General features: G+C 36.2%; 1 protein-coding gene across 5 annotated transcripts in view; it reads right to left on the reverse strand.

Moving 5' to 3' along the window:
- ZGRF1 (zinc finger GRF-type containing 1) overlaps positions 1-13,684 on the reverse strand; it is a 61,045-nt gene that overhangs the window by 26,828 nt on the left and 20,533 nt on the right. For 3 of the 5 annotated variants that reach the window (XM_058549926.1, XM_058549923.1, XM_058549922.1), the window contains 7 exons: positions 12,405-12,488; positions 10,592-10,777; positions 5,431-5,533; positions 5,243-5,340; positions 3,179-3,302; positions 1,022-1,074; positions 419-496 (listed from right to left, as the gene is read on the reverse strand). In XM_058549926.1, the coding sequence (XP_058405909.1) occupies positions 419-496; positions 1,022-1,074; positions 3,179-3,302; positions 5,243-5,340; positions 5,431-5,533; positions 10,592-10,777; positions 12,405-12,488 (726 nt within the window). The remainder of the gene's footprint in view (positions 1-418; positions 497-1,021; positions 1,075-3,178; positions 3,303-5,242; positions 5,341-5,430; positions 5,534-10,591; positions 10,778-12,404; positions 12,489-13,684) is intronic. The other 2 variants (XM_058549925.1, XM_058549924.1) reach the window with 2 other exon arrangements.

Raw genomic sequence — 13,684 nt, forward strand, 5'->3', positions numbered from 1 at the left:
AGAAATTATTCAGAATCAGTATGTAATAAGATGTATCTTTACCCTAGTAATGATCTGATCAGCAAAACTGAGCCGACAGTGAAGAAGGAAAACAATCACAGTAACAGTAGCAGTGGCAGGGATGGGTGGACACAGTTGGAGCTATAAGTATGAAATATCTACTAAGTGTCAGAGACTGCACCAGACACTTTCACTCAAACACATAATTTCATTTAACGCTCACAACTACTAGGAAAGATTTTAAGTTAGAGAAGATGTGACTGTAGCTAAAGTTCTGGAAAAGTCTAAAAAACCAAAAAAAGCCATTGGCTCCCTGAGTAAAAGCATTGCTCCCATATGATTTTGATAATTTTTTTATTGAAATTCAGACAATAACTATTGGAAAACGATGCACCGAGATGTTGGTACATTTCCTCACCTGTAGATCTCTTGTTACACTGCAGTTGGAGCAGGCAGACTTTCCTAACACATTATGAATCTCCTCAGTCTTGGAAATCTGCTTTAAATTCAAAGAAAGTGCTTTCTTTCTGGAAACCAAATCCTGATTGCTAAAACCCTGCTGCTGCTGATGAAGCATGCCTTTTATCATTTGCAAATGCACAGGGTCTACAGAGCTCTCACTCACAGCATCACCCTGTCCTTCACCTCTGTCACTGAAGTGCATCCCGGAAACACGCACAGCAAAGAAGCCATCTGTCACTGTCTTATCAACTCTGCCTGGAGCAGTCAGGTTGCACTGGGGTATGTTCTGATATTTCAGCCACTTGCTTTGAGCAGACAGATCATCGAGAAGTGAAACATCCCCTGGAGTCACTTCCCTAGATTCTTTAGAGAAACAAGTTTCACTGTGGTCCTCAGGCCCAAAGCTACAAGAAAGAACCGCTGACACTTCACACAAGTTGAATATGGGGGAACCAGAAGACTCTTGCCTGTTACAATTGATCCCATATGAACAAGAACCTAAGTCAGGTGGCCCATCAGCAGGTGGCAAAGTAATAAGTGGAACTCGGGTTCTACTTACGAGCAGAAGCCTCTGAAGGTGCTTATTCTCCAGAGAACTGGATTTTCTCATTACTGGAAAAAAAAAAAAAAGCTGATTAAATAAAAATATATTACGATCATCACCCAGGCTTTAGAAAACAGTGGGTATCTATACAAAAAAGCAAAAAGTACCAACTTGCCTTGCCAAAAAAACACATAATCTTATTTCTTTTTTTAAAATAAACAAAAACTTACTCGTTTTAGTCTCAACAAAATAAAGATTACAAAGCCTAATTAATACACTCTGAAACTTTTTTAAGGTTGATGAATTTGAAATCCTTCTTTTTCTTTTCCCCTTAGCTAAGGATTTTTCCCCCCACAATTACTACATTATATTTACATAGCACTTAAGTCTTCAAACTACTTTACAGCCAAGAAGGGATTCATCATTCTCATTTTACAGATGAACTTAATGAGGCCTAGCGGTAACATGACTACCAGATAGCAGAGTCGGGACGAGAACTCAGAACTAATTTTTTGTTCTCAACTTTATATTCCCTCCCCAGACAATGAATGAAGTTCATGGTTCATTTATCCGACTATGTGATTGTAACTTCCTCTATATATTTCTTACACTCATGAATTAATATGTTGACCTTCAGGGTAAAAAAGATTTTTAGCTTTATTTTGATCTATTGGTATGTGATAAGAGTTCAATTCTGGTAAACTCAGATTATGGCAGATTTGGGCTGAGTTTTATAATTCCTTTTCTCTGTCAGCAGCATTAGTAACAGATATAGTCCTAAAAATGTAAAAAGCAATAATATTTTTTGAATAAATAAATGAATGAATCATATTGCATGGCAACTACATAAGCTTAAAATTTTTATCTGACAATGCTGTGGTTTCCTATTTTATAATAAGGTACCTTCTTGACAGAGTTTCTATTTTCTTGGAAATAAACTCTGGAGATCACTGGGGAAGGCAGCAGAGCAGTAGGTGAGCCAATGGTATTCTTTTATAAAGCGTTAGGTCGTAATTTTAACAAGTCGATCAAGTAACACTGACAGAAAAGTTAAAATCTCATTAAAGAGTAAAAGATTCACAGTGTAACTATGAAAATCATCTATTATTCCACTATCACTTCACTTGCAGTAGATACCCACTCCTTCCATACTGTCTGCTCCCTACCTTGTTTCCTCTACAATCACACCCATTAAATCTTCTCCAACCCAACTACCCATTCACATTACAAAGTTCTTTTTTTTGTGTGAGGAAGATCAGCTAACATCTGCCAATCCTCCTCTTTTTGCTGAGGAAGACTGGCTCTGGGCTAACATCGTGCCCATCTTCCTCTACTTTATATGGGACGTGGCTACAGCATGGCTTGCCAAGCGGTGTGTCGGTGTGCACCCGGGATCCGAACCCGAGCCACCTACAGCAGAGCATGAGCACTTAACTGCTACGCCACCGGGCCTGCCCCCCAACGTCCTTCTTTTTTTATGTCATCCACCTATGACCAAAAAAATTCCCTACAATTTCACCCCTCACCCAACATAACTTCAGAATCAGAGGAAGATACACTAATAAGATTACAAGAGAGAAGAAAAGAAAAGTTAGTGGAAGGGATCCTACAGAATGTACTATACTTATCAAGAAGCAGGAAATTACTCAGAGGGAAGAGACAAAATTTATGCAAACACAGAGGCCTGAGAACACAATCACAGCAGCAGCAGTTGAAGGGTCCCTGATATTGCCAGGATCCCAAAGCAAAAAAGGGGAAACTAGGAGGCTATGCTAAGGTCGACCAATGGTGTCAATCAGACATTCACATGAATCATCCCCTTGGGAGGGAAGGGGCTACCGAGGGGCCAGGCTCTGGAGCTACAGCTGTGAGAAGTGTGCAATGGTAGAAGACACTTTCAGTGGTCTGTGATGAGAAGTTGAGAGGAGAAACAAGAAGGAACTAGAGAGCTAGGAGGGAATATTGTATTTGGAAGTAAGAGCCATCTGTAATAGAAAAAGTCAAAAGGAAGAAAGGGTGTGGGAAGGCTTCAGGGGGTTTGACACTGAATCTCGTTCCAAGATATTTTTAGTTAGTAAAAAATCTCTCAAATAAAAAACTTCATTTTACACGGACAGATAGATATTAGAGCAATATGGTAACAATTGTCTACGTTGAGAAAGTGAAGATCACCAGGTAAAGTTCTTGCTTTCGGGGACTCCTCAGAGAATTCTAGCTTGAAGTCTTCAGCTCTTGAGTTCAAAGAAAAAGTAGAAACAGGGCTCAATGTTGAGATCTTCTGTTCTGGTGATGTCACCTATCCAGAAAGAAGAAACAAAGCTACAAACCAAAACCTTCTTATTGCATTTTCTCCCTACAATTTGAATGAATTCTAGTAATCTACATTGTAAAAATAATGCTTTCGAGCACATTACATAAAGCTATAGCGGGGCAAAGATTCTTCCCAAAGGGACAGGATAGAATAAACTCATTAAAATCAACAAGAATAATAATAAGTGAAATGAAGAACATAAAACCGGTTAGATTTATTCGAAATGGGCCAGATTCTGATTTGGATTGATCTGGATTATGGGGATTTGGTTCTGAAGATCAATTCCCAGTCTAAGAGGCTCAGGCTAAATCAGATCTCTCATGCTTAGAAGCTGTGAGGGTAAAATTCCTGCAGACCCAAGGACTGAACAGCTTTCTCTTATGTGCTCAGGTCTAGGTTTTGATCTAAACTTCAAGATATTGCTCCCAAATGGAGTGAACTTTTTTGATATACTCCAGACCTGAACTGTCATATTATTCACCATGCTATTCTCCTTAGAACAGTAGTTAATTCTGCTGCTGCTTCCAGAAATTAATCACCTTAAAAATCTAATATGATGATCACATTTAATACACATATTTGTATGAGAACAGAATAAAAGAATAAAAGTTTGGAAGAATACACACCAAACTATTACCAGTGGTTTCTAATGGGGGTAGAATTAGGGGGAAAGGGTGCTTTTACTTGTAACTTTATACACTTCTGATTGGTTTGAACTTGTTAAGATGTGTTTGTGTGTGTATTTCTTTTTTGAGTGAATCACAATGAAGATAAAAGTTTATATATAAATTTTAAAGCATTTTCTTGATTAGCCACTTGATTCCAGATACTGTGCTAGGAGCTAAGGAGGAGAAGATGAATACTCATGGCCCCTGCACTCAAGGGGTTCAGTCTAGTAGAAGAAACAGACAAACAAATGGGAAATTACAATTCAATCATCACCATAATAATAGTTTTACTCTATTATCGAGGTCTTATTATGCGTCCGGGACTGTTCCAAGCACTTTATATTTTTAACTTATTTGATCCTTACCACAACCATATGAGGTGGGTACGCTCATTTTCCTTATTTTACAACTGAGGGAACTGAGAAATAGAGCAGTTAAGCAATTAAATTCGCTTAAATTCATCCAGCTTATAAGCAGCAGAGTTGAGATTCAAACCTAGGCAGTCTAGATTGCATTGCCCCTTCAATAAAAATAACAATAGGCAATACTTATTGAGTGTTATACCCTGTCCCCATAGTACAGTCTCTACAAACCTGCCAGAGTTCTTTCCAAACGTAAGTTCAATCATTATTACTCCTCTCATTACAACTCCAATGGTTCCCAGTATCTCTTAACGTACAAGGAGGCTCTTACAACGTCCTAGGCAGCTGCCCTGCAAGATCAGGCCCCTCACCTCCTCTCCAATCTCACTTCCTTCCCCTCCCTTCACTCATTCACTCACTCAATGGCAACCTCTTGGCTGTTCTGCAAATTGGCCAGCATTCTTCCACCTCAAAACCTTTGCACTTGCTATTCCCTGGGCCTGGAATGCTCTTCCTCCAGATAGCTGCACGGATCTCTCTCTTCATTCAGATCTCTACTCCAACGTCACGTTATCAGAAAGGCCTTACTTACTTCACCTATACGGACAAAACAGAACTCTACCCCCATCTGCCCTCCCTATCTCCCTTACACAGCTTCAAGTTCAACATAGCACTTACAACCCTCTGAAGGACTTTATATTTATTTGTGTTCTAACAGAAATTACTCTGCCGTTTCATCACTAAAATAACGGTGGTTGTTGATAAACTTTCTTCGTCATGTTTAAAAAAATCATCCAGTCTTAAGATTTTTATCTTTTCAGATTTTAAGATTCATTTCTCATAAGACTACCAAAATTTTTTACTGCCAACTATTAAAACTTTGTTTACATTATACCTTATTTGCTTCCCATGAAGTCCTCTCTGCTGATTTAAAACTATAATCCAGATAATGATATGAATGTTCTGAATCTTTAGGAGGGAAATCTAAAATTGCTGTGGGGAAAAAAAGCATGGATCTTACATAACAGTTTGTTCAATGTCAAATAACTTTTTAATGTTATATTTTACTCACAATTTACTTACGTTCATTTTCAAATGAGTCCTTATTAGACTCAGCTATCACTTGAAAATTGTCTTCAATATTAAAGTTAGTACCTTCTTTTGGAAAGTTTTCTTCATCTGGGAACTAGGAAACAGAGATCCATTTATCAGTTTATTTAGTAAAAAAGAAGTGTGTGTGTACATATCTATATCTTTATATCTTTTATTATCTTTCTCTCTATATATATATATGCACACACAGTTTATGGTTATAACTTGAGACAGAAAAATAGAAAGCTACATGTTATGAAGCCAATTCCATTCAGGGAAAGCAGAGTACATAATATTTCATCAATTCTTATGACTCACATTGCCTACATTTTAACATCTTTGAAATAGGGATGCACCTTAAAAGGGATGGCATTTTTACATCTCTCTAGCACAGACAACAGTTGTGACACAGTTGTCATTGCCTGCTTATGTGCAATTACATGCAAATTAGTCACGCTGTTCATATAACGATGACTTAAATATGAGTTTGTGCTTTAATATTAGCTATGTTAAATAATTTTGCTGTTTAAATGTCTTCAAAAAGATTACACTATGACTTAGCATTGGACAAAAAGTATTGTGTTCACAGAAAGGCAAGAAAACAAAGCTGTGTGATATACAATAAAAACCTATGCCCAAATAAATCTAAAAGATTTCTTTCAAAATAAACATAACATTAAAAATCTAAGTGAAGGTGAAAAAGCTCTGGAGATCTGCTTCATAACACTGTAAATATACTTCACATTACTGAACTGTACACATAAAAATGGTTAAGATATAAATAAAATTGTAAATTTTATGATGTGTTTTTTACCACAATAAAAGAAAATTTTATTAAATAAAAAAGTCTAAGTGATAAAGCATTGTGTAATGTTAATTGACTGCTCTTCTTTCTTGGTATATAATATAATGGTGCTTCTTACAATCAGTGACAGTATCTTAGAATTTGATGAAATATAGAATATTTTTTAAAGTTCAGAGACTGCTCAGTGCAAGCAATCTGTCATACTTGTTCCAAAAAGCTCTTATCTCCGTGGTGGGTCTAGTCATTTTGCCCCCGAATATTTTTTTATACACTCAGGCTATAAAACACGACCATACTGATGTATGTGAAAATAATTAGAAATAAAACAAATGGACATAAGTTTCTTTTTCAATACAGAGAATTTATTTTCCTTTCAAAAAACATAGGAAACGAGAAACAGAAACATCTTTTATCTTTGATGAAACTAAGAAACAATGGTAACTCTGAATAACGATACAATATTAAGAGGATGGGGGGCCAGCCTGGTGGCGTAGCGGTTAAATGCGCACGCTCCACTGCAGCAGCCCGGGGTTCACAGGTGCGCACCGAGGCACCACTTGTCAGGCCATGCTGTGGTGGCGTCCCATATAAAGTAGAGGAAGATGGGCACGGATGTTAGCCCAGGGCCTATCTTCCTCAGCAAAAAGAGGAGGATTGGCATTGGACGTTAGCTCAGGGCTGATCTTCCTCACAAAAAAAAAAATATTAAGAGGATGGGGAAAGAGCACAGACTTGGCAATATGGAAGAAAGCCAAACTGAAGTAAGCCCAATAAGAGGTAAAACAATTGACCCCAATAACCATGGAAATGCTTAGGAACTGGAGTCCAAAAGAGCTGCTGAAAAAGGGATACAATGAGCCAAAAACATTTGATAAAAGTTCTAGAAAGAGAAAAACCAAGAAAACAGTGGGGAGGAAATTACCAAAGAAACGATTTAAAAAACATATTTATAGGACTGGTGGCCTTGTATCTGCAAGATGAAAAGACTCACTGAGTACCCAGTACACAGTATTAATAAAACCTGAAGGAAGGAAGAAACATCACCGTGAAATTTCAGAACACCAGGAACAAAGAAGAGATGCTAAAAACTTCTAGAAGGAGAAAGCACTGTTAAATTTAAAAAGGAAAAAAAGCAGATCATATCCAAATTCTATACTTAGCCAAGCTATCATCAAGTATGAGAACAGAATAAAAACATCTCAACATGCAAAGTCCCCCAAATTTTATCTCCCATGCCCTCTTTCTTAGGAGGTACTCAAGATGTACTCCAGCAAAAAAGAAAAAAAGACACGGCGTTCAAGATACAGGCAACCCAAGCTAGGAGAGAGGCAAAGGCATGGCAGGATGTGAACTATATGGTCAGATTGGAGCAGACAGATGGAGGACCTAGGAAAGAGGGCCTAGGAAAAATATGACACTAACAAAGATCATCTGGTAAGTTTGTGTGAATTCCTTTATTGAAGAGTATTTTATAAAGCTTTTAGAGGATGTAGGAAATCTTTACCCCAATATTCAAAGAACACTAAGCAAATTTTAAAAACTGGGACAATTATAAACCAAGAAAAAACCCAAAAATTATAAAAGAAAGAAAATGTAACTAAAGTATACTAATTGGCTCAGTAGTGAAAATATTAAAACATTTATAATAATGAAAATGCTGAATATCTACCTAAAAATTATGATATAGCTATAATAGGAGTCTGGGAGAACATTAAGAAGGAATTCAAATATAACTTATTTTACTTAACACAGCCACTGTAATCATTAGCTCTTGCTAAAGATAGTATACAACCATGATAACAATTAATGAAAGCATCAAAATTTATTAATAAAAAGCACTAAATTAAGACTTAAGAATTCTGGGCACCAGAAACCATAAAAGAAAACACTAATAGATCTGATTACATAAATATTAAAATTTTATTTCTGGAAAAAGTCATAAACAAAGTCAAAACATTAATAAATTAGGAAAAATAACAGTTAATTTTTTAAATTAGAAATTAATTAGAAAGAAGTCCCACAAATCAAATATACAAATAATATATAAAGAACATCTATATCAAAACTATAAAACATTACTGGGAGAAGGTAAAGGAGTTTGAAATAGAGGGATATATTATCACTATATTGAAAATATATCAATAATATTGTAAAAATGTCAATTCTCCCCACATACAGACAATGAAATTCCAATCAAATCCCCACCATGGTTATATGTATGTATGGAAATTGTTAAGCTAAATCTAAGTGTATATGGAAATGCAAAAAGCTAGGAACAAGGTGGGAGGATTTAAAGATACATGAAATGCATATTTTATAAGATATAAGACTTCTAAAACTACAGACCAATGAATCAGAATAGAAACCAAAAACAGACCTCAAATATACGGACATGTGATTTATGGCAAACTGGGCAATAAAAAGAAATGGAGAAAAGAGAGCCTTTTCAATAAATGGTGCTGGGTCAACTGGATGTCCGTATGGAAAATATGAACCTTCACTCCTATCTCAATACACGAAAATCAATTACAAGTGAATTGTAGATCAAAATGTGAAAGGTAAAATAGTAAAGCTCCTACTTTACTATTTGAGATAATATGAGAAAATATCTTCATGACCTTAGCGTAAAGAAAGACTTCTTAAGACAAAAAAGCACTAATCATAAAGGAAACAACAGATAAATTGTATTCAAAATTATAAACTTCCATTCATCAAGAGGCATCATTAAGAGTGAGAGATAAGTCAGAGTTGGGGAAGATATTTGCAAAGTATACAAGTGACAATGAGTATATATCCAAAATACATGAAGAACTCCAAAAATTAATAAAAAAGACAAGCACATCAAGTAAAAGCTGAGAAAGAACCCCGAACAAACACTTCCTCAAAGAGGATACAGAAAAGGCCAAGAAGCATACGAAAAAGGTCCCAACTTCACTGTTAGGCAGGAAAATGCAAATTAAAATCACAATGAAATACCACTGACATACCACTACATACCCACCAGAATAGCTAAAATTCAAAACAAAAAACTGTCAGCACCACGTACTGAGGAAGACGTAGAGTGATGGGGACTCACACACTCTCGAGAGAAATGTAAACTAGGACAACCATTTTGGAAAGCACTTTGGCATTACCTACTAAAAGTAAAGATGGACATATCTGGTGACTCCTAGGAAGAATAACTAACAGAAGCGTGTCATGTGTGCACACGTTCATGACAGTACTTGAATCTTCACAGCAGCACTGTCTGTAATAGCCCCCGAAAGCAAACACCCCAAACAACTGAAGAATGGATAATCTGGGGTGTACCCATACAATGGAATGCTACATCAGCAATGAAAATGAAAAAACTACGGCCTCAGGCAACAACACAGACGAATTTCAAAATTGCAATATTGAACAAAAGACACCAGACACCAAAAATACACTGTGTATTACTTAATTTATACAAAGTTTTAAAAGCAAAACTAACATTTGGTGTTATAAGTCAAGATAGTGGTTACTTTTGGGAGAATGGAAGGGGTAGTGATTGAAAGGAGGCAGAAGGAGTACTTTTGGGATGCCAGTAACGCTCTATTTCCTAAGGGTGGAGGTTACATGGGTGCGATCACTCTGTGGTCAAGATTGAGCTGTGCACTTACATTCTGAGCGCTTATTTTGTACGTGCATTATGCTTTAACAAAAAAGGAAAAAAAATTTTAATCTCTTTAACAGATACTGTTTCGGGCCGGCCCCATGGCTTAGCGGTTGAGTGCGCGCGCTCCGCTGCTGGCGTCCCAGGTTCGGATCCCGGGCGCGCACCGACGCACCGCCTCTCCGGCCATGCTGAGGCCACGTCCCACATACAGCAACTAGAAGGATGTGCAGCTATGACAGACAACTATCTACTGGGGCTTTGGGGGAAAAATAAATAAATAAAATCTTAAAAAAAAAAAAAAAAAAACAGATACTGTTTCAAATACATGCATATCATTCTCTCTCCATGACCTCCATTCGGTAGCAATGAGAGGTACCTGGTGCATACCTAGGGCAGGGAATAGTAGAAGAAAAACAATCTACTAACTGTTAATCATATTTTCTATATGTAACCTATCTGCTCTTGTCATAAATTCCCAGTCTTCTCTGAAGTGAAAAGTAATCCTTTAAATTCCTGATCCTAAAAAGGCAGAAAATCTTTCAAATAAAACAGTTTTGCCTTATTTAGTTTGATTTGAGATATCATGCTTCTTGTCAATTTACTAAATTCCTTTTTAACTTACAACTGTACTAAATATAGTCTTTTTACAAAATTTAGTATTGACATAAAGAAAATGATTTGGCAAGATGCGACTATAAAAATATTTTTACCTGCAAGAAGTCAATCTGCATACAAGTGCTAGGCAACTTTGGTGTCAAAAAACAAGGGTCTGTCGTGCAATTTTCATATTCAATTCTATCTGGAAACTGACTGCATTCTAGCTGTGAGCTGTGTCCTCTGACCATCACAGCACTAGTAGCTGATCCCTTCACTTGGTGCCCTTGAAACTCAACAGGCTATAGGTAAAGTATTAAAATAAGTATTGCGTAAGTATATATTCACATATATATTCACAATGTATATATACATAGAAAATAATACATAATTCAGCTTTCTATTAAATATTACTTAATGTAAATAATTACTAAGGGACTACTACTGAAAACCAGGAAATACTCCTATTATCCTAAAACATACATTAAGGGTAACTAATTCAAAGTGCATTGATTTAACTGAATTCAATTTCAACTAAATAAGTACGAATTTTTTTATTATGAGCATAAGGAGTGTAGTAATAATGGACTAATTAAGCCAGAAAGACACAGTGGCTCCTTTCTCTCTGTTTCCACTGCACATTATACAACTTTCCATTGTAGACGTACCACATTATACTACCATGATGTTCCTTCTTATCTGTATACTAACTGTACTGTAAAGCCCCTGAGGGAGAGGCCTTTTTGTTCCATCAGGGTAGCACCTGCATTTAACACTGTTGTTGGCACACAGGAGGCAACTGATAAACATATAATAGGAAGGGAGGAAAGGGAAGGAACACAGGAAGCATTTTCCTTTGTTTAAGGGTTTTGTAAACTATCAGGTTTAACACAAGAGGGATGGTGGGCTCTCTGCCTCCCAGAAGACCTGATGCTCTTGCTCTGAGAACAAAGGCCTAAGAGTGTGATTCCGATACAGATGTGTGCCTCGAGAGGTGCTTTCATCCCCTCAGAGACTTGGTCTGCTTTCAGGCTTCAAATGGCTTTCTCTGCTGCCCCCTTGAGGGTTCCAGGATTTTTACTCCACACAAGGTGACAAAGCCTACCCAAAATGTGGAAAAATAAGATTGCTAATATAACTAAAGGAATGGACACAAAGGATGAATTCATTTCTAACTGATAAATTAACAAAATGACAATAATATAAAATCTGAATATTCTCTTATTTAAAAATGAAGATTTTAAACTACACATTCGAAAGGAAAATCAAATCTAAAATGTCTCTTATACAGGACTTTTGTTGAAAATATTATTCTGAATTTTAAAACATACACATTTCAATAAAAAAAGTCTCAACTGTTAAAGACTGTATATTTCTGCTTTGTTTGATGGGAAATACATATTCTCCACAAACAAACAGATGCCTTGTTTTCTATGCTTCTATGTAGATCTCTTCCAGAGGTCTATTAGGTTTTAGGAATAGAATCACTATTTACAAAACCCAACCATTTATATGCTGTTGTCTCTATCAATTTTTGATGGGGAGCAGACAGGACAACTTAAGAGCTTGGGTTATGTATGCTTCTATACCTTCAGTCAGAGGTAGAAGTGTGCAGCAGACTACCAAAAGTTAAAGGCTATAAAGATCTTCATTTTGTCCTCCACAGAACATTCACTGATTGTACTGTACACATGTTCGTGTCCACCCCCTAGGTTATGTATGCACATACACTGCATTACTAGTTCATTAGTGACAGAGAGAGGGCCCGCGCCAAAAAAACAGGGAGGAGTCATTAGTTCCTCTTGTTCTTAAAACCAGGTTAATTCTTTATGCTCACTAACCTTCTGCCTATGAAAACACTGATAGTTGTGTAAAAAACAGCAGGAAAACACAGTGGCTTAGAAAATCAATGTTCTTCACAAAATTTACCTTAGGGTCACAGGTTTTCCTCTCTGTTTGTTTAGGAATAACAGCCAGAAAAGCAGTCTCTTCTTCACCTCCCAAGGAAAAGAACTAGAACATAATATCAATAAGTGTGTTAGCTAGAATAGTTTTGTAGGTGGTTCATGAGTATTTGGAAAATACTCCCAAAACTTAAAGCTAAGTTTGTCCTTTGAAGATACATTTGCCATCTCCATCTTGCTTCTCTCTATACACACATATAAGAAGCCACCCCGGCAAAGAGTGATCTAGCAGATAAGATACTCCGCTAATCAATGTAAAATTCAGTATATTAGAAAATTAGAATTCTAAAATTTTAACCGAATTTTTTAACACTAGAAGAAATTGTTGAGTACATAATAAATCATCCATCAAACCTAATACTTATGTTAATGCAGATTATTTAATTCAAAAATTAGTATGAAATCAAACAAGGAAAAATTATAAACAGTGCAACAGTTTAAAGAATGAATTATCTTCTAGCAACCACAAAACACAAGATATAGACAATAGCAACTAGTCATTTTTAGCTCATCAAGTAACTATATAAAATAACCACAATTTCTAAGATGAATTAGACAGACTTAGAAAATAAATTCAACTGTAGAAGTAATTTTTTTTTCTTTCTTTTTTTTTTTTTGCTGAGGAAGATTTGCCCTGAGCCAATCTTCTTCTATTTTTTTTTAGTATGTGGGCTGCCAGCACAGCATGGCTGCTAACAGAGCGGTGTAGGTCCATATCTGGAAACCAAACTCAGCCCACCAAAGCAGAGAGTACTGAACTTAACCACTAGGCCACTGGGGCTGGTCCCTAAAAGCAATTTTTTATGCTTGAGAAATATGGAGAAAAAAAATTTCCTCAATAGACAGAAGAGGTAAAGCAGTGTATTTCTTCAAGTAATGGTCACCTTCCTGTAATAACACTATATACAAGCACAACCGCCAACCAAGTAGTTCTTGAAAACATTCAACTCATATTTAGAATTTTCTATTATAGTGAGTTTAAAAAAATCAACTGGCATAGTACTTTCTCTGCTCGAATAGCTCCTTGGGTATGTGTAGCTAATTATACTTACAGAAATAAGATGGAGGTGGCATTATGTGTATCCTCAAAGAGCACCCTAACTTTAAGTTTTGAAAGTTCCTTCTATCATCAGCATAGATGAAGAGGTTGTTTTAGAGAGTTGTAGTATGAAAGCCATTACCAAAATACAAATACTCTCCTATATTAATGCTAAAAAGATTTAAATAATTTTTTAAAGGCTTTTT

The sequence above is a fragment of the Diceros bicornis genome, chromosome 11, assembly GCF_020826845.1.
Source record: "Diceros bicornis minor isolate mBicDic1 chromosome 11, mDicBic1.mat.cur, whole genome shotgun sequence".
Classification (NCBI taxonomy): Eukaryota; Metazoa; Chordata; class Mammalia; order Perissodactyla; family Rhinocerotidae; genus Diceros; species Diceros bicornis.